Below are 21716 nucleotides of genomic sequence, written 5' to 3'. Positions count from 1 at the left end.
ATATTTTATAAGACAATTCTGGATTATGAAAGGTAGCAATTGTCATGTTTATAGGGTTACCCTCCCACTCTCCCTGTTTTTTATTCTTATGTTTTATAGATGAAAAAGTAGATACAAAAATATCTGAAGCAATTTGGCAGCCAGAAGAACATTATTCTTCTTCTCCAGAGAAGATCCTATCTCCTTTTTCACAGAAGTATCAGGCTTGCAGAGCAAATCTCCAGAGTACCAGCAAGTTGACTCTATCTTCAGAAATGGTTTATAGCCAAGAGTTGCATTTGCCAGAAGGAGTTGAGATAATAAGTGTTAAGCCATCAGCAGGTTTGTAAATTTTGTGAAAAGAAACTAATCAAACTTTAATCCATGAGTGTTCACTTATGTGTTTAAAAATAGGTGCAATTACTTCTTTTTAAATCCACACAGAAGCAGAAATAGAAAGAATATCTTTAAGTGCCATCTTGAAAACTTACATTTCTCATTGTTTTCAGATTACTCTGACATTTGTCAGCCAGTTGTAGTCTTAAATATTGATTTCTAAAACATTTTTATTATCCTTTTGTGAAGACAAAGTCAGAGTTTCTGTGGCAGAGATTAATATTGGTTACCCCTTATTTGCCAACTTTGATAATATTGGTAGTGCTGAATGGAGCATGTGTTGCGAAGGATTCTGAGTTGTGGTTCCTGACATATGGGGTGCCAAAACAATGTATACAAGTGTACACTTTGGCTAACGTTGCTCAAGCAGTAGTTCGCCATAATCAGAAGTGTCTGGATGCTGATGGTAACCACTTTGAGCACCTCTTGTAATTGCAAAAGTCGAATGTGACTTGTATTCATCTTTTGTTATCGGTATATATTGACTATTACAATTTTAATACAGTTTTCCTTTCTTAAAATGTGTATACATTTTTTTTGGCACCCTCTGTATTTCTCATTTTTATCTTAGGGCAGTGGTTCTCAAAATGCGGTCCCAGACCAGCAGCATCAGTATTAACTGGAAATTTGTTGTAAATCAAAATTCTTGGGTTACACCCTTGACTTACTGAATCACAAACTCTGGGGTCTATTTTAACAAGCCTTTCAGGTGATTCTAATGCACAGAAAAGATAAAGAATCACTGTTCCAGGTTATCAAGAAAACCAAGACAAAATCCATCTTCTTATCACTCGGTACTTTCATTTTCATAGTTAAAGTGTGGATTTTGTTTTTTTTTTCTCTACTTCTCATTTTCTTAACTGTTTATTTTGAATGTTTTTCAGTGTGCCATGTTATTGTTCTTTTCTATTTGGTGAAGTTTGCAGGTGTGAGTGTATTAACAGTGTTCTGATAACATTTGTATTCTGTTTCATCGTTAATTTTAATAAAAGAGGCATTGGCGAAAGGAAAGTTAAAGTTCGAAAAAGAATGATTTTTGCATTGACACACTTTTTAAGAGCTATTGTCTTTAGCCAGAACAGTACTTAGGTAAGCATGGCCCATTTACAAAATTGTACTGAAAAATATTAAAGAGAAGGAGCCATGAATGTTGACAGATTTTTAAAAAATGTATTAATGTCTTTAAAATGAGACTTACAATAACATATAAAACTAGCAGAATTGTGAAAAGAATTTTGGGTTGAGAACCAGGACGGGAATTCAGGTTTTCTAAGTCTGCCTTAGGCTAGCTGTTTGATTTAGGAATAAGATACTTAACACATTTACCTATAAAATGCAGGAATTGAAGTCAATTATCTCAGAATTTTCTTTCAGCTCTAGGTTTTGGTAATATTGTACTTTTTATATACTTTTTTGATGTCATTAAAAGCTTATTGATCTTGTTGTTTCTTAAACTAAACATAGACTGTTAATGTTTTAAGAGTAACATGTTTCCCCGAAAATAAGACCAAGCCAGACCATCAGCTCTAATGTGTCTTTTGGAGCAACAATTAATATAAGACCCAGTATTATATTATATTATATTCCCAGTCTTATATTCATATAAGACCCAGTCTTATATGAAAATAAGACTGGGTCTTATATTAATTTTTGCTCCAAAAGACGCATTAGAGCTGATTGTCCGGCTAGGTCTTATTTTGGGGGAAACAGTAGTTCATACAAAAAAGTAAAACTTTTAGTACATGAAAATAGAAATATTTAACTAAATTTAACATTTTGTTAATGGATTACTTTTATTTTAGGTCATCTGAGTTCTTCTTCCATATACCCCATATTCAGTGCTCCCTATTTATTGGCAACTTCATGCTCAGATGAGAAAGTAAGGTTCTGGAGATGCAGAGTAACAGATGGAGAATCTGCCACATCAAAGAATGGAAAAATGGATCTTGTGTACATTTGGGAAGAATGGCCATTGCTTATTGAGGATGGACTTCAGAGCAATAGTAGTATAACTGTACCTGGTAGGCCTATAGAAGTTAGCTGTGCACACACAAATCGTTTAGCAGTAGCGTATAAGCGGCCTGCATCTAATAGTAGAGCTTCTCAGGACTTTGTGATGCATGTAAGTATTTTTGAATGTGAGTCTACAGGAGGTTCAGGTTGGGTTCTTGAACAAACAATTCACTTAGATGAGTTAAATACAGTGTTGGATTCTGGCATTAGTATTGATAGCAATTTAGTGACCTATGATAAACAAGAGATATATTTATCCAGTAAAGATAGTATAACATCAAACATAAAGCATTTAGTGCACTTAGACTGGATGTCTAGAGAAGATGGTTCTCATATCTTGACTGTAGGAATTGGATCAAAACTTTTTATGTATGGACCCCTGGCTGGCAAGGTACAAGAACAGACTGGTAAGGAAAACCTGGCATTTCCTCTCTGGGAGAGTACTAAAGTTGTGCCTCTTTCTAAATTTGTACTGTTAAGAAGTGTGGATTTGGTTTCTTCTGTAGAAGGCTTTCCACCTTTTCCTGTTTCTTTATCATGGGTCCGGGATGGCATCCTGGTGGTAGGAATGGATTGTGAAATGCACGTGTATTCCCAGTGGCAGCCATCTTCTAAACAAGAACCTGTTGTAACAGATTCATACAGTGGGAGCACTCCATCTATAGTAAGTTTAATAAAACAGAGTAACTCATCAAATTCTGGATTACACCCTCCAAAGAGAACTCTGACTCGATCCATGACCAGTCTTGCACAGAAAATCTGCGGAAAGAAAACTGCATTTGATCCATCTGTACAGATGGAGGATTCAGGTCTTTTTGAAGCAGCTCATGTTCTTTCCCCAACTTTGCCTCAGTACCATCCCTTGCAGCTTTTGGAACTCATGGATCTTGGCAAAGTTCGAAGAGCAAAGGCCATCTTGTCACATCTTGTCAAGTGCATTGCTGGAGAAGTCGTGGCTCTGAATGAAGCTGAATCCAATCATGAGCGCCGCCTTAGATCTCTCACAATCAGTGCCAGTGGAAGCACCACCAGAGACCCGCAGGCATTCAACAAGAGTGAAAACACAGACTACACAGAAATAGATTCTGTCCCTCCACTTCCTTTATATGCCTTACTTGCGGCAGATGATGATAGCTATAACTCATCTTTGGAGAAATCTAGTAATCAGAGTACCTTAAATAACTCAAACCAGTTGTCAAAAGAAAATTATGATGAACTTTTTCAGAGTTCAAGTTTAATGATTGATAGTCATGTGTTAGAGGCAGATGAAGAAAACGCAAAGCCCAGGGTTATTGACCTTTCACAATATAGTCCAACTTACTTTGGTCCTGAGCATGCTCAGGTTCTTTCTGGCCACTTACTTCATTCTAGTTTACCAGGACTCAGCAGGATGGAGCAGATGTCTTTGATGGCCTTAGCAGATACAATCGCAACGACCAGCACTGATATTGGAGAAAGCAGAGACAGAAGCCAAGGTAAAACTAAATTGGGTATAGGAGTGGAGGAACAACTGATGATATTTTGACTTATTTTCATATGAGAAAATAAGACCTAAAACAATTTTTATAAAAATGATGCTCATGAAGGTTTTCTTAATCATCATTACTGACTTCATAATAGTTTTAACTTGAATATATACTGTTTATCCCATAAATCATAGTACTCTGACAAATTGTATAAAGATTCATTATGACAGCCATTTTTAATTTTTACCTAATTGGTAATGTTAAAGGTCCAACTGTATCCTTTGAGTTTAGCAAAAATTAACATTCCTACTAAATAGTTACTTTAGATACCTGAAAATGTGCCTTATGCCTTATTTTTTCTCATATTGTAATAATTTACTATTTGGTTTTTAAAATGAGGTTTTTTAAAAAAAGCATTAATGTATACTCCTACCTAGAATAACAAAATACGCATAATAAAATTGGGTCTTTTTCTCACCAAGAAAGCTTTTTTACTTCTTCTTAATCTCCTGAGTTATGAACACATTTGAGTGTAGAATTCTCATCAGATCTCAGATAAGATCTGAAATTAACGAGTCCAGCCTTGCATACCAGATACAGATCAGTAGGCTACACGCCTTCAGCTGTGCTTGAAAGGAAAATATGGGGTAAATTTAAGACAAAAAATAATAAATTAAAAATATCGGTCATGAATCATGACACTTTTACTTAGAGAAGTATTACTAGAGATACTGTTTTTTAATGTAAATGTATTACAGGTACTTTATGTTTTTAATAGTTTAAGGTAAAGATCAGGCCTTTCCACCATATAACTATTTCTTTCAGTGTTAGCTGCAGATTACTGGGATGGGTATATGACTTGAATCGATATGGGAAATATACAATAGAGAAACTTGAACTACTTTTTTAAAATTCAGTCACATTTTGATTTAAATAAGATTCAGATCAGAGGAGGTCCGATTACAAAAAATACTACAGACTCTGAGTCAATTCATTCTCTTTTTTATTTTTCAGTTTATTTAACTATACTACATCTTTCTGTAAAGTACAATTGTATAGAAAAAATAGAAATATTTAGACTGGTAACTTTTTTCAGTTTCAGAATGTTTTTTCTCTGTTTAGTGTTGTGACATATGCTGCTTGCCAGAATTATTAGCATTTACTTGTGTTTTGCTGATGAAATGTTTTTTTTACAAATAAAAAACAAATACCATATTTTTTCTGTTTTATAGGTGGAGAAACTCTTGATGAATGTGGGTTAAAATTTCTTTTGGCTGTTCGACTTCATACGTTTCTTACCACTTCCCTTCCAGCTTATAGAGCGCAACTCCTTCACCAAGGTAATTTTGGTAGTAATGTATCAAAAGGAAGTAAGTCTAGTAGAAAAAGAAGAAAGCCTTGAGAACTTTTAAGTTTGTTTTTCTCAGATATAATGATGACAAATTTGACACATTCTGAGTTTTCCTTAGTTTATTTTTAAAATGTTTATTTCCACTTAATTCTGTTTACTTAAAATATTGGAATCCTTTTGGTAGATGGAAAGAGTTAATGAAGAAATTGAAATATTTAGCAATTGGGCAATTGGATATTCTGTGTTATATTTCAAATTCATCATATATTAAAGGTCAGTTAGTATCATTTCTTTCTCTTTAATTTCTTCTTTAGATTTTCTTTTTTCTCCTTTATGACATTTATCTAAATGCAGCTTTGTCTCTAAAATTTGAATAACATTTTGTTGTAGAAAAAAAATGTATATTCAGTTTTTAACTCTTACAAAAAAAGAGTACCCCTAAAACTACTGTTAACATTAACATGTATTTTAGATATTAGTTTAATAACAACATTTCAGCTTCTGCTACTTATTATTAGTCAGGACTCTCAAAGTAACAGAAATGTTTAACTTTAAGGATATTTATTGGCAAGTGCAAGAGATAGAGCTGGCTTCCAGCATTATTGGGTCTATAGGTTTAAACAGTGTTTTTGGGAATCTAATATTAGCCTCTGTTCATTGGTCTGTCTCTTGCTTTCTCTTCCTTTCTTGCTTGCTCTGTTTCTCTTTCTGCTTCCTCTTTCCCATCATTTTGCATTTACTTTTTAGTTTTGAAAAAGTAAAGCTTAAAATTCTAAGTCAAATTAATTATTTAGGAAAAATTATTGAACTCGTTTGAGAGATAATAGGAATCTAAAATAATTTATAAATAACAGTTCATTCATAGCATAGTTTTTGTTTGTTTTTTTAACTTCTATTTGTTTATTTCCAAAGATTTGGGTATAGTGAGAATTTCAGGTTCTTTGGACTGGATATTAGTTTAAAATTTTCAGTCTATGTATGTCAAACCCACATCTTATAATTAATCGTTTACTTCACCCAATAGCACTAAACGTAATGTACTAAGAAGAGACGAAATAGATGCTGAAAAATAAAACACCCTATGTTGGGCCAGTAGGTTGACAAAATTGCTGATGTAAATAGTGCTGTATAAATATAAAAGTATCAATATCTTCCTAATATGGTGATATGGGGTAATAATAGTTATTATGTGCCAGGTATTATTCTAAATGTTTTAACTATAGTATTTCTTTTAATCCTCACAACAATGTAATAAGGTAGGTGCCATGATTATTTACATTTTATAAATGAGAAAATTGAGGAATCAAGAGACTAAGTAACTTGCCCAAAGTTATATAGTTATTTAGTGATGGAGCTGGAATTTAATGTGTGCATTGTGATTTCTGAGTCTTTACAGTCTTAAGTTCTGTTCACCAAACTATATTGTCTGTCTACTTGATGCTTTTTTAATTCCATGGAATTAAATGCACAATACAAATGTTGACCAAAGGAAGATGAGAATCAGCTTTGAAGAAGAATCATACCAGTATAGAGTTTCTCGTTTTTTAAGAAAAGTTCATGAGTGATAGCTAGAGAACAGAAACACTCAGCACAATGACGTTTGCCATAAGCATTTTGTCCTTGTCTTTTAAGAAACATTTTTAATTATAGAAAATATATGTGCCTTGTAGCAAATATTGAAGTGATAGAATTGTTTGGAGAAGGGAAGGGAAAAAATACCCATATTTCCTCCAGCCCTAAACACTTAATTGTAACTTTTTGAGTCTCATGTAAAGTTTAGACCTTTTTATTGCAAATACGGAACACACATTATATATCATATTTCTTACGAACATTATTTTGGACATTTCTTCAGGCCTGTCCACTAGTCATTTTGCCTGGGCATTTCACTCAGTCGCAGAAGAAGAACTGCTGAACATGTTGCCAGCAATGCAGAAAGACAATCCCACTTGGTCTGAACTGAGAGCTATGGGTGTGGGATGGTGGGTCCGGAATATCCGGGTCTTACGCAAATGCATAGAAAAGGTAGGTATTTTATGTTGGTGTAAAAATAAATTACTGTATTTTGGGTGTTTCTTTAAATGACATTCCATATTTCCTCTCCTGTTACTCTTTTATTTTTTAAGCAGTAAAATGATTTTAAAATCGTCTTTATATTTGAAAATTTATTAATATAGTACTTTAAATTTATACTCTAATTCTTAAACTGCTAGTTGACACATTTGTGTATAGTAAATGTTTGGTTTTTATGAAATAATATATGTACCGGTTTAGAAAAATAAAATGGTACTGAAGAGCTTTTAATGGAAAGTATAGTCCTGTTCCCACCTCGCTTTATCCTTGCAGGCCACCACCATCAATTACTTTTGTAATTATTGAATGAATGAATTAATTAATTAATTAATTAATTAATTAATTAATATATTCATGCATGCATTTATATACAAATGTTTTAATTTATTGAACATTTAAATAGATAATATGTGTCCTGGTTTTATATATGAAGGAAACTATTTGTTTACTTAACTGTTTCTGTGAAATTTTGACCAATATTTTCTAATTATAGGTAGCCAAAGCAGCCTTTTATAGAAAGAATGATCCTTTAGATGCTGCCATTTTTTACCTTGCAATGAAAAAGAAAGCTGTGATTTGGGGATTATATAGGTAGGTGAGAAAACTATGCTTTAAAATGAAAAACTTTTAATAAGGAGTAAATGAGTGAATGTGTGAAGTACAGATTTGTTGTTCTTGTTAGTGTAGATTCTTAGTTATTTTTGTATTTAAAGAGAGATTTCATAAGGAAGAAGCCCAGGTATTTTTCAGAGCAGAAGCTTTTGATGAGGTCACTTTAGTTTGTTTTCAGGTTTATCAGTTCAGAAAAATATCTTTTTGCTTATTTTAAGAACTTGTGATGCTCCTACAGAACAAAGAACTAACCCAGATATTTGCATCTGGAGCGGGGATAAGATGAATTGTGGAGTCTGGAGCAGGCATCTGCCCTGTTCCTTGTTAAAGGTCGTGGAGCAGGCTCTCCCTCCCAACTGCTGTCCTCCTGTGAACTTAGACCCCCCCTTCTTGAGCTTGAATCACTTAGAATTTTTCTCTTTCACTTATTCTGCACAAGACTTGGTAAACATTACCATAAATAGTTCAATATTTGTTTTGGGTTCAGTTCCAGATGAATCCATACAAACAGGAACTTTTGGGGGAAAATCATGGTACTAACTTATTTTCTAAGAGACTAGATCTCTTAGGATTGTTTTGAATCAGGATACTGATTCAACAAAATCACCCTTAGATGGGTGGTGGGGGTAGAAGTGATTGAACAGTTTTAAATGGTGAAGTCGCACAGAAGTTAATGTAAATTATATACCGGGGGTGCCAAAAAAAATGTACACATTTTAAGAGGTATTATCTATGTATTACTTTTCAAAGTTGAATTGAATTACGGTAGCAATGTGTAGTATTCTATTCGCTTAAAAGATGGTGTTAATCAAATGAATGCTAGCGTCATTCATTGCATTACAATTTTAATACAGTTTTTTCCTTTCTTAAAATGTGTGTACATTTTTTGGCACCCTCTGTATTTTGCGTGGATTTAAAAATAATTTCTCATAAGGCTGCTAGTGCATTTTTCTTTGTAGTTTGAAAGACGTTTTTTTCAATAATTTCAGATATATATATGAAAAAGTAAATTTTGCCGTAAATGTTTTTTGCTCAGAAAAGAAGCAAATGTATAGTAATTTATGAACTGGCAAATGTTTCTTTTGAATCTTAACTATTAAGTGGCTAACTTCATAAAATTGGTTCTAATGTAGAAACATTGTGTTCCAAAATTTTTGTACTTTTTTTTCTTTTTTATAGATCCCAAAATGACACCAAGATGACACAGTTTTTTGGACACAATTTTGAGGATGAGAGATGGCATAAAGCAGCTTTAAAGAATGCTTTTTCTTTATTAGGCAAACAAAGATTTGAACATTCTGCGGCATTTTTTCTTTTAGCTGGTTGCCTCAGAGACGCAATTGAGGTAATGAATGAAACCTTTTAAAAACTAGCATTGTCATCCTTAAGCTGTTTATCTGGAGCTGAAATTTTTATTTTTTTATTTCAACTTAGATTAGTGGAAATAACAGAAGGCTAAATACCTAAAGTAACTGATGATATTTACTAGTTACTTTTAAAATTTAGTCATTTAGCTTGAATGATACTTATACAGAATTAAGATAAACCAGGTAGTGTTCGTTGGTTGAGATTGGTAGTTGATCTGACTCTTAAGAATATTCATGAGCAAGTGGGGAAAAAAAGTTTGTCCTATCAGTTTAAACATATTTGAACCAATATTTGTCTATGTCTTAGTTGATGAACCTTCACAAATTTTTAACTATTTCTCAGTAACCTTAAAAAAAATTATGTACACTTTAAGATACCATAACATTTGTATCTCAAATTGCCTTTTTGCTCAGTTTCATACAGATGATTCAAACATCTTTTTAATTTGGCAATACTACACAGTCTGCTGAGTTAGATGGGGAAGAGGAAAAGTTCAAGAATGTAACAAAATACGATTCTATTAAGAATTATTCAATATTTCCTCGTTAGGTCAATTATTTTTGCAAATATGTATTTTGTACTAGCAGGTAGATTTGTAAGTTATTAACATAAATGTAGTCAGGAAGACTTGCTAAAGGAAGCAGCATATTTTTTGTTTGTTTTTATCATCCTTGTTCGCTAATTTCAGGTATTAATAAAACTTTGTGTTCATCTATTTATTAGTGAGTCAGTTGAGTTTATCTTAAATGAAAGATACCCCTGCTAATTTATAAACAATATTCCTTTTTTTTTTTAAGGTATGTCTTGAGAAACTGAATGATATTCAGTTGGCTCTTGTAATAGCAAGACTCTATGAGTCTGAATTTGATAAATCTGCAACATATAAATCTATTTTACGTAAAAAAGTTTTGGGAATTGATTGTCCTGTCAATGAACTCAATTCATTGAATATCAATATGCATTATGATCCTTTTCTTCGGAGTATGGCATATTGGATTTTGGAAGATTATAGTAATGCTCTGGAAACATTAATAAAGCAACCTGTCAGAGAAGATGATGGTAAGCTGCACTTCTAAGATGTTAATGATTAAGAGTTTCATTAGTTATTTGCTGGGTACAGAACACACTGTTGGGTACTATGGGTAATATAAAGCAAGTTGAAGTCAAGGTCTAAGATTTTTATGGTTTAGTTGGAGACAGAGCTATGTAGATATTTTTTTGTTTTGAGTTGTTTGTTTGTTTGTTTGTTTTCAATAAAATAAATCTTTTGAAAACCAAGGACTTTGGATTTTCGGTTTTTATGAAATCAATGTATTGAACATAAGTATATAAACATTTGAGTATAAATGTTTTGGAGAAAATATTGATAAAAGTCAGTTTCTTTTAGAAGTTAGCATAGTAATCGATGTTATAATTTTATAGTAAAAATGTACTTATTGTAAAGAAAGTTGACGTAAGAGGTATGATTAAAAATCTTAAAGCTAAATAAATTCTTGACTGTCTTGTTCATGAAATGAGTGAGGTAGAGAATATTTTTAATGTTCCCTTTTGAGTCTACTTCTGCCTTTCTTTTTAGAAATTCATTCTGCTAAAGCTTTTCTAGAAATTAATAAAATAGAATACTTTATATAAATTTATATAAAAATGATGAGATATGCTTTTCAAAAATTTTCCATAGGTAGAATTAAATTACGTACGATAGCTGGTATAGTAGGTATGCTGTCATTTGGAGTACTAATTGGAAAAAGTTTCTAGTTCATAGCTTTTTATATAGCATCATTTAATTAGGAAGTATCATGTGTCTTATTATGAGTGATTTCTGAGAAAGCCATGCTCCTCAGTTGTTCTAGTCTCCTAGCTATCTGAGCTGAAGATTTCCAAACTGGCCTCTTTGTAATGAAGGGGGGATAAAAAGGCCTTTTCCAGTCATTTATTTTATACCTACACATATTCATGTCAAAAATGTATTTTGATTTTGGATTGGTATACAACCACTTATTTTAGAGCCAATTAGAACTAAAATCTAGAAGAAATTTTTAAAAGATATAATAGTGGCTTGGAACAGGACATTAGGAGTAGAGGCAGAGAGAAGTAGTTGAGTTTGGAATATAATTTTAAGGTTGACTAGATAGGACTGGTTGTGTATGGAATGTGAAGGGAATAAGAATCAAGGATAACTTGGTTTTTTAACTTGAGTAATAGAAAAATGATATGGGAAAGACTAGGAGCAGATTTGGGAGAGTGTTGCTGTAGGTAGAGAAGACTTCTCTGGGAAGGTGACTTTTGAGTTGAAATCTAATTGAAATGAGTTAGTGGTCAATGTAGATATCTGGGTAAAGGGTAGTTTAGGCCACGGGCTCACTAAAGAAAAGCCCCTGAAGCAAGAGTATAAACGTGTAAATGGAAATGTAATGTAGGCCTTTGGAAAGAGTGGTCTATATTTACAGGGTAATGCTGGGACTGGCAATAGAGATATGCAAGTTACTAGCATATAGATGGTATTTAAAGCCATGTGACTGTATGAATTCATGCAGGGAGTGTAGATAGAAAAGAAGTCAAGCACTGAACTCTAGGATACTTTACATTCAAAGATAAAGAAGAAGAGGAAAATTGAGCAAAGCAGACTGGGAAGGAGTATCCAGGAAATTAGGAGAAATAGAGCTAAGAGTGTTTTAAATTATCTTAGATTGGTACCTAAAGAGATGTGAAATCATCATAACCTTTGTTTTTCTAATGTGTTAGAAACTGATTACAAATGTATTCTTGTCTGTTCAATACTGTGTGTTAGTGAGGTCTGCTAATAAAATTTTGTCAAAAAACCAGATAGATAAAGGTGCCATGGTAGAGAAAAAGGACTACAATACAGCTCTTGAAGAATTTTTCTTAATTCACAAAATGAATTTACTTTTCAGAAGAAGCTGTGATGTCAGCCTGTAATCCTGCAGTTTTTAATTTCTACAATTATCTAAGAACACATCCTCTTTTGCTGAGACGTCATTTTGGATCATCAGATGCGTTTTCCACACACGTGAGTTTAACAGGAAAAAGTGGACTAGCAGGAACAATTAATTTAAGTGAAAGAAGATTATTTTTTACTACTGCCAGTGCTCATTTAAAAGCTGGCTGCCCCATGTTGGCTTTGGAAGTATTATCAAAAATACCAAAAGTCATCAAGAAAACAAAACCTTTTTGTAGAACATCTAGTTTTCTGGATACTAGTAAAGACTGTTCTCCTACTTCTCCATTAAAATTGGATGCGAAGGAAGATAAGTCTTCTGCTATTGATTGGTCACAGTCACTGATAAATGGTTTTGGGTCTTCTTCAGAGGGTTCCTCAGAGAAGCAGTCAAATTCCACTCTATCTTTTGACTGGAGCCAACCAAGTGTTATATTTCAGGATGACTCTTTAGAATTAAAATGGGACAGTGATAATGATGAAGAAAATGAAGATCTCCCTATTTCAATGAAAGAACTAAAACCTTTACAGAGAAAAATAAAAAAAATAGATGAAACAAGTTCTAATTACACAGAATCTCTTAGCACACTAGATGAAAATGACATTTTAATTCCATCAGAAGATATAATTGCAGTTCAGTTAAAATTTAGAGCATGTTTAAAGATTCTCACAGTAGAACTTCGTACTTTATCTACTGGCTATGAAATAGATGGTGGAAAATTGCGTTACCAACTGTACCACTGGCTTGAAAAAGAGGTGATAGCTCTTCAGAGGACTTGTGAGTATTATTCAGATGCTGAAGAAGTACAGTCTACATTTAGTGCAAATGGAGATGAATTGGGATTAAATGAAGATGCTGAAGATTTGCTTCACCAAACAAAAGTGAAACAACTGAGAGAAAATTTTCAGGAAAAAAGACAGTGGCTTTTGAAATATCAGTCACTCTTGAGGATGTTTCTTAGTTACTGCATACTTCATGGATCCCATGGTGGGGGTCTTGCATCTGTGAGAATGGAACTGATTTTGCTTTTACAAGAATCTCAGCAGGTATGTAACTTATATGATAACCAGTCAAAATGTTACATGTATCAAAAAGCTGTTGGACTGCCTGTTTTTAAATATTAAAATTGTTGATTTTCTTCATTATGGTTGTTTTAAGGAGTGTTCCTTTTTGTGTGGTGCTTCATATTGTGGATTTGTAAAGTTTTGTACGTATTGCAGTTTAAGGGCAATTTAATATTAGGTCCCATAATACACTGATTTCATATTCCATATTCTTATATGAATGCCTTATGAGGTAATAAACTTCTTTTGATAAGAAGGTATTGTCCTATCATTTTTCTATATACCATACTTTGCTGTATATAAAGCACACTATTTTTGCCCAAATTTGAGAGGGAAAAATAAGAATGTGCATTATACATGGGTAATTTTAATTCCGTATCTATATAAATGCTTTTAACTATTTTATTTATACTTATGAGTTAAAAGTGCCTGAAATCAATAACGATATCCGTATGCAAAATAATACCCTGGAATACAATAATCGGTTTTGTTGAACTTAACAACGAACTTGCAACAATGAAGAGTTCTTGGTCTTCTATGACGCATACATATCATAAATTTGTTACCGTTACCTAACATTTTCTTGTACCTGTATCTGTTCTTGTGTTTTGTAATTGTTTGTCATAAAATTTCTTATACCATAATATGTTAAAAAATAAATGCTAAAGTTCCTTTATAATACAAAAAACAAGTACCTAAATGTAAACAAATAAAAATTTGAATTAAAAAAATTAAAACTAAAGATTTTTTCCCCTGAAAGTTTGAGCCAAAAGTGTAGGTGCACATTACACATGGGAGCACATTATATACGGCAAAATATGGTAATTGGTGGAATGTTGACCTCCTTAAATCCCTAAGTCTATAAAAAGTTTGTTATGCTTTTAATTTTTGTTTTGAAGTTTTTCCAAACAAACCCCTGTATTACATAATTAATGGTTATGACTGATTGATTAACCTTTTTTTTCCTTTACTTTTAAGGAAACGTCAGAACCGATATTTCCTAGCCCTCTGTCAGAGCAAACCTCAGTACCTCTCCTCTTTGCTTGCACAGCCAGTGCCAAAACAGTAGTTGCTAATCCATTATTGCACCTCAGTAATCTAACACATGATATTCTACATGCCATAATAAATTTTGATTCACCACCCCATCCTGATATCCAAAGCAATAAAGTAAGTATGCTTGGTTTTAGTCTTTTAGTTTACCTATATACTACAATAAAACTGTAAGATACATGGTAGGGCTTTTAAAAACAATTTTAAATATCAGACTTTATATACATAGTGATTGTTACATTACCATGTTTATATTGATTTTCATCAAAGAATACTTTTGGTTGTAGGCCAGGGTCATCTTACTTGTGTTACTTACACCCTATAGAGTACTTCAATTTTTAATCATAATGCTGGTTGTTAAATCTTAGTTGGCCATTTTATTAAGAGTAATAGGTGTGTATGCAGATACATGAGTAATTTCCTTAGCAGTATACTTAGCCCAAAATCTGATTGTTTTTTAGAGAGAGAAACTTAATATTTTGGTGTAAAGTTACTGATATGTAAGTGAAGTTTTTCTTTGTTAATTTTAAACATTACATATTTTAAAGATACTGTGAAGTATTTTGCCCAGTCATTCCTTTAGGTTAGGTCATGATTTATGATGCCTGTTATAGCAGAATCACCTCCTGAAGTGCTTGTTAAACGTTTGGATTGTTAAATTCACTCCAAACTTAATTGAATCAGTCTGTGAGAGTGAGTCCCAAGTATATGTAGTTTTAAGAATTTCCTCAGGTGACTCTGATGCAAAACTAATCACAGAGTTATCTAATCAGCCATATCATCTTCCCATTCGTCACATGCCACTTTACCATTAAGATCACATTTCATATTTTATCTTTACTGTCCAAACATATTGAAATCCTTTATAGTATGGCCAATTTTGACTATTTTTGTTTCTGTCTTTTTTTTTTTTTCCCTTGTAGTCTCTCATCTGTTCTCAGCCACCTCACAGGCTGTGATACCATGTACCAGTTTGATTTTTTACTTCGCATGATGGTAGTCTCTCCTACAGTTTTACCCTTTTGGATAACCTTAACCATTGTAATGTAATTTTACCACTTATTTTCCTATATTGGTCTGTAGTATGAATGTCCACACTGCGTTTTATACAGTTAGGAATTTAATTTCCTTTATATTGTGCTCATTTTAGCCAAACCCTATTCCATATTTAACTTTGATAATAAGCATACCCCCTGGTGGATCAGTTAGTTTTTGCTGCTTAAGAACCACCCTGAAACATTAGTACCTTACAATAGCCATCATTTATTTTGCTTATGATTCTGTGGATTGGCTCATCAGTTCTTCTGGTCAGCTGGGCTGATCTCTGGATACTTCCATTTATCTTTGATCATCTAGTAGGTTGACTGGATTCTGGATTATCTAGAATGGCCTCATTTACATTTCTGATAGTTGGCAGACTGTTTGCAGGGCTCACAAGAGAATCTGGGTCATGTGGGTTTCATCTTCCAACAGACAAGCCTAGCATCTGGGTTCTCTAGAGAAATAGAACCAATAAGGGTTTGTGTGTGTGTTGTGTGTGTGTGTTGTGTGTGTTGTGTGTGTGTAAAAAGCTTTATTATAGGGCCGGCCTGGTGGCTCAGGCGGTTGGAGCTCCATGCTCCTAACTCTGAAGGCTGCCAGTTCGATTCCCACATGGGCCAGTGGGCTCTCAACCACAAGGTTGCCAGTTCAATTCCTGGAGTCCCGTGAGGGATGGTGGGCTCCGCCCCCTGCAACTAGCAATGACAACTGGACCTGGAACTGAACTGCGCCCTCCACAACTAAGACTGAAAGGGCAACTTGATTTGGAAAAAAATCCTGGAATTACCGTATTTGCCGGCGTATAAGACGATTTTTTGGCCCCGAAAAATATGCCTCCGAGTGCGGGGGTCGTCTTATACACCAGGTACATTTCAGATAGACTGCCCATAGTGCTTGCCCCGTGCCATAGTGGCCTCCCGATGCCCGCCCACTTCATTCCACATACCGTTCAGGCATCAGCAGCGCTGCTGGGTGTATGCTCGGCTGTTATGCGATTTTGCTGTTATGCGATTTTACCACACTCGCAAAATCGCACACAGCCGAGCATACACCCAGTATGATAGCGCAAAATCACGAATCGCGATACCATACTGGGTGTATGGTCGGCTGTGTGCGATTTTGCGAGTGTGGTAAATTCGGGTTACCGTATATTTCTTTACATATGCATTGAAGATTCGCGATTTTGCGCTATCATGGTGCCTGTTAGAATGTTGAAGAGCTCGCACTTGCGCACTAGTGAGGTCCCAGGGAGATGCTGATGCAAGGGTGGACCAGACTGCTATAGTGACAGGGCGGGCAAACGGAGCAGGGACCAATCAAATCAGGCTTTGTATACAGCCAACAGCCAACCACAATACTTCACCATTGTACAGTACAGCATAGAAAATGTCGACCAGTCAAACCCCTATCATCCCTATCATGGCACCAGCCAAAAGAAAGAAGTATGATGCAAATTTTAAACTGAAAGTTATTTGGTGTGTGGAAGGTGTGCGGAAGAGGGGGTAGTCTTATACGGCGAGTATATAACAAACTCTGTATTTTGAGTGGAAATGTTAGGGGGTCGTCTTATACGCCCAGTCGTCTTATACGCCGGCAAATACGGTACACACTGTTCCCCAATAAAGTCCTGTTCCCCTTCCCCAATAAAATCTTTAAAAAAAAAAAGGAAAAAAGCTTTATTATAAACAACTGGCTCACATGATTGTGGAGGCTGAGAAGTCCCAAGATCTGCAGTTGGAAGCTGGAGACCCAGGAGAGCTGATCATATAGTTATAGTTTGAGTCCAAGGCCTGAGAATCAGGATAGCTGATAGTGTAAGTTCCAGTCGAAAGCTGGAAGGCTTGAGACCCAAGAAGAGCCAATGTTTCAGTTCTAGTCCAAAGGCAGGAAAAGACTGCGCAGCTCAGTGCAATCAGGCAGAAGTTGTCTCATACCAGTACTTAGCCTTTTATTCTGTTAGATCTTCAGTTGACTGAATGAGGCCTAATCAAATTAGGGGGAGGCAATCTGCTTTACTCAGTCTACCAATTCAAATGTTAATCTCATCCAAAATCACCCTAACAGACACACCCAGAATAACGTTTGACCAGATGTCTGGGCACCCCAAGGCCCAGTCAAGTTGACACATAAAATTAACAATCATGCCTAGGTTATTTCACATTGTGGTTTGCAGGAGTTTAAAGAGCAGCAAAAGTAGAATTTGCAAGGCCTTACGAAGACTAAGTTCAAAATTCGCACAGGACTTCTGCTGTGTCCTCTTGGTCAAAGCAAGTCCAGCGCCAGCCCAGATTCAATGAGAGGGGAAATGAGCTCCACCTTTTGATTGGAGAAGCTGGAAAATATTCTGATCATTTTTGCAATGTCCCCTGCGTAGTCTTTGCTGTCTTCGTTTTTACATAATGATATCCTTGATTTTTATTCATACGACGTCTTATTGATAATTGAAGGAGAAATAGCAATGACATTTTAATCTATCACTCCCCATTTTTATCTGCATAAAATACTGTCAGACTTCATAATTAGATCAAGAACTTAGTCTTTTAATAGTCTAGTCTACTTTCTTACCTAGGTGAATCTTCACCATCCTCCGATCTACTTCTGTTATTTCTCGCCATGCCATGTTTAGAACCTTCTCTTCCCCAGTACAAATGTTTGCCTTTCAATTGCTATCTTTTGTACCTTCTCCTGTCTCTAAAATTTCACTCTCTTCAAATTCATTTTCTATAGTAAGTAGAATATGTGATAGCGTATTTTTCAATGACCTGTCCATAGGTGAACTGTCATTTATCAGGCTGTGTTTCTTTTGGTTGAGCAAGAAGCAGGTTGAGCATAAAGGGCTTGCTTTTAATACATGTTTCAGCACTGCTGAATAGCTAACATCTGTTTCTATTTACTCTTGAAATAGAAAAAAGGTATGTGTTTTATAATTTCTGCCAAAGGTCTCAGTATTTTCTCTGTGCTTTGTCTGTATTGAGACCCATAAAGGTAGAAATGAGTGTTAAGGAAATAGTTTATAAGGGCAAAATCATTTTCTCATCTTTTTAAAAATGTTGATTATATTAGGTCTTGAAAGAAATTACATTTTTTAGAAGTTATACTTAAAGTAATTTTGTGTTTTTTTTCCAGGTATATGTAATGCATACTTTAGCAGCCTCACTTTCTGCTTGTATATATCAGTGCCTTTGTGGTAGTCATAACTACAGGTAAATATCTTTTTGTGAAATTTAAGAATACTTGCAGTAATTGATGAGGTTTCAGAATATTCTCTTGCTTTAGAAAAACTATACAGCAGTACACTTTAAATAATGTAAAACCATATGGGTGAAGTGTTGAGTACTTTTTTTTTCTTTGAAATTTAAACTTAATGCCTTTATGGCAAATGAATCTCAAATAAACCCTTGTCAATATAACTTATTTACCAGCCTTTTATTAATCAGTGTCTAATGCCAGACATGGTGAAGCACTGAGATAGATAGGTTCTCCTTCCTTAGAGTCAATCTAGTTAGAAATAAACGTGAACTGATAAATGGTACGTAACATGGCATCGTGCTTAAATAATAAAAACTATGATGGATAGTAAAAGGCTCAGGGAGAACCGACGAAGAACTTGGAATTGAGAAAAATTTCACAGAGGAGTTGATGATTATTTTGTTGATGATTTTTCTCTTTATGTCCTAAGATTTCACTGTAATTTATCTTGGCTCTTAAAAAGTATTGTAACACTCTGGGATCTTTTTATACCTTCTTTAGTTCTCTGAAATTCTTTAACTTTATTTCTTCAAACATTTTGTCTTCTCTCTTCTAGTTTCCTTTCCTGTTAGACAAATATTAGAACTTACTTGTCTTTTACCTTTTCTCCTGTATGTTCCTTCTCTTTATTTCTTTTTACTTCATTTCAGGAAAAATCTTAGCTTCATTTTCCAGACACTAATTCATTCTTCAGCAACGTCCCATCTTTTATTAAATCTATCTAAGTTTGTATTTTAGCAATTCTATTTTTCATTTTTAAGATCTCTTTGTTGATTTTAATAGCCACTTTTATTTTTATAACTTATTGTTTTTATTTCTTGATTTTTTAAAACCTATCTGAGTATAGGTTTCTTAATGTTCTGATAGGTCTATTTATTAATGTTCTGATAGGTCTATTTCCTCAGGTGCAGGTCTTTCACTAAGTTTGTTGTCTCTTACATGATGTCAGCCTTCCTTGATGTTGATTTTTTATTGTCTCTTTTATCTTATGCTTTTGAATTTTCCCGTGGGTAACTACTACTCTGATTATATATTCCTAAGGTAGCTTCAACTTGAGTTTTTTTCACCCTGGTCCTCCAAGAGTTCACTTTCTTGTTACTAAGTGTGGTTTTACTTTCATCAGAATATTTTTTTGCTTTCTTATTATTTCCAAAGGCTTACTGTAATGGAGGATGTTTTTGTTGTTACTCTGCCACCTTGAAATTGGAAAGTAAAGCAAGAAAAACTAGTTACAAATCCATCAAAATGCTACTATGACTAATAAGACTTGCCAATCAGAAGAGGTCTAACCCATCAAATATGCTATATTTAAATATTATATTCCTTTACTCAACATATGATACAGAAATGTCTGACAGGGTAACAAAATCTTTTGTACCATTTTCTGTTATATTTAATAGTTTATGTTAAGCTGCAAGTTATTTTGTTCATTTATCTGTTTAGTTTTAGCTTAAAGTGCCGTTTACTTGGAGAAGCTTACCCTGAATTCCCAAATTATGTGAACTACTCCATCTTTTGCTTTCATGGCACTGTATGTGTAGGTTTTGTCTTTCAAAATAATATGATAAAATTATTTGTATCTGAATAAAAAAAATAATAATTATTATTTATTTTCCCACCAGCCTATAAATTTCTTGGGAGACACGAACAATGTTTTTCATTATATGCCTGGAACCTGGTGCATATTCTTGATGTCACCTACCCTGATATAGGGTAGACTAGACATTAAATATCAGATTGAACCTAAACTAACTTTGGTTTCAAGCATATAACTTTGTTTAAAGTGTGATATATAAGCTTGCTACTTATTGGTCAATACTAATTTAGTTTTTTCATTTGTACGTATTTTCTCTCTCTCACTACATATATAGAATTAAAACCTATTACATGTGTTTTAATTTGGAAAATGTGTTCATTTACACTTAAAGGACACTTTTTTAAATATAACACTATAGACTACAATATAGGTTATAATATAGGCAGTATAACTAATAAACAAAAGGTTTTCTGGAAGTCAGATCTAATACATGGGAATATTACATGTGAAATCCCTTTTAGATCATTATATATTATTATTGTTTTACTATATTGTTATTATTGTAGGTTATTATTATTTAAATGTTTTCTTCTCTTAGTTCATTTCAAACAAATCAGTTTACCGGAATGGTGTATCAGACAGTACTGCTTCCCCATCGACAGTCTTTGAAAACAGGAAGCTTAGATGAAGCAATAACTCCCAATACATCACCAGCTCAGTGGCCAGGTATAAATAATTTATATGTGTGTGAGTTTTTCTTAGCCCTATTGAATTTAATCAGATGAAGAAAAAGTAGGTTTGGTTTGGGTTTGTTGTATGATAATTATTGTTAAATATTGTTAGAATTCATAACAGTTCAGTATTTACCACTCATTACAGACTCTGCAGTTATTTAGCTTTTAGTATTTCCTTCATCATTATAATAAAATAACTCAAATGTTTTGTTACATCACTTTTTATAATTTTGCTTTTGTCATAATAGAAAAACATTTTATGGCAATTAAATTTTATCTATCAGATTTTAATCAGATTACAGATTTTCAGTGTTCTTCTCTAAATTGAACAAATAGCTCAAATTTATGCATTAACTGTAATAACCTCTACTAGCCTATGAATCTAGAGAAGAATATTTTGATCTTGATGCAATAAAGTTTTTGCAAGAATTAGAAAATGTAGTTAATTTTTTATTTTTTAAAATTTATTGTCAGTGGTAGCTTTGTTTGTTTTTGGTTCTAGGAATAACTTCTCTAATTCGACTTTTGAATTCTTCTGGAGAGGAAGCCCAGCCAGGGCTTACAATTTTGCTCTGTGAGATTCTCACAGCAGTGTATCTTAGTCTCTTCATCCATGGGTTGGCAACACATTCTAGTAATGAACTATTTCGGATTGTGGCACATCCTCTAAATGAAAAAATGTGGTCTGCTGTATTTGGTGGAGGTGCGCATGTTTCCAGCAAAGAACAGACACACTCAAAAGCTTTATCTGGTTAGTTTTTAATGTTTTATCTTTTTTTTTATTTTTTCATCTGAATGATAACTTTGTCAAATGTAATTACAT

At 33.7% G+C, this 21716-nt stretch overlaps 1 protein-coding gene across 3 annotated transcripts in view; it reads left to right on the top strand.

Moving 5' to 3' along the window:
* DMXL1 (Dmx like 1) overlaps positions 1-21716 on the top strand; it is a 112578-nt gene that overhangs the window by 42436 nt on the left and 48426 nt on the right. For all 3 annotated transcript variants that reach the window (XM_081054298.1, XM_081054297.1, XM_081054299.1), the window contains 12 exons: positions 100-321; positions 2178-3863; positions 5087-5194; positions 7061-7234; positions 7776-7869; positions 9070-9235; positions 10056-10317; positions 12171-13261; positions 14258-14449; positions 18500-18576; positions 20758-20885; positions 21396-21644. In XM_081054298.1, coding sequence (XP_080910424.1) covers positions 100-321; positions 2178-3863; positions 5087-5194; positions 7061-7234; positions 7776-7869; positions 9070-9235; positions 10056-10317; positions 12171-13261; positions 14258-14449; positions 18500-18576; positions 20758-20885; positions 21396-21644 — 4449 coding nt within the window. The remainder of the gene's footprint in view (positions 1-99; positions 322-2177; positions 3864-5086; positions 5195-7060; positions 7235-7775; positions 7870-9069; positions 9236-10055; positions 10318-12170; positions 13262-14257; positions 14450-18499; positions 18577-20757; positions 20886-21395; positions 21645-21716) is intronic.

The sequence above is a fragment of the Rhinolophus hipposideros genome (assembly GCF_964194185.1).
Source record: "Rhinolophus hipposideros genome assembly, chromosome: 7".
Lineage (NCBI taxonomy): Eukaryota > Metazoa > Chordata > Mammalia > Chiroptera > Rhinolophidae > Rhinolophus > Rhinolophus hipposideros.
The sequence above is the reverse complement of the archived record's forward strand: the minus strand, read 5'-3'. Positions and strand labels throughout refer to the sequence as shown.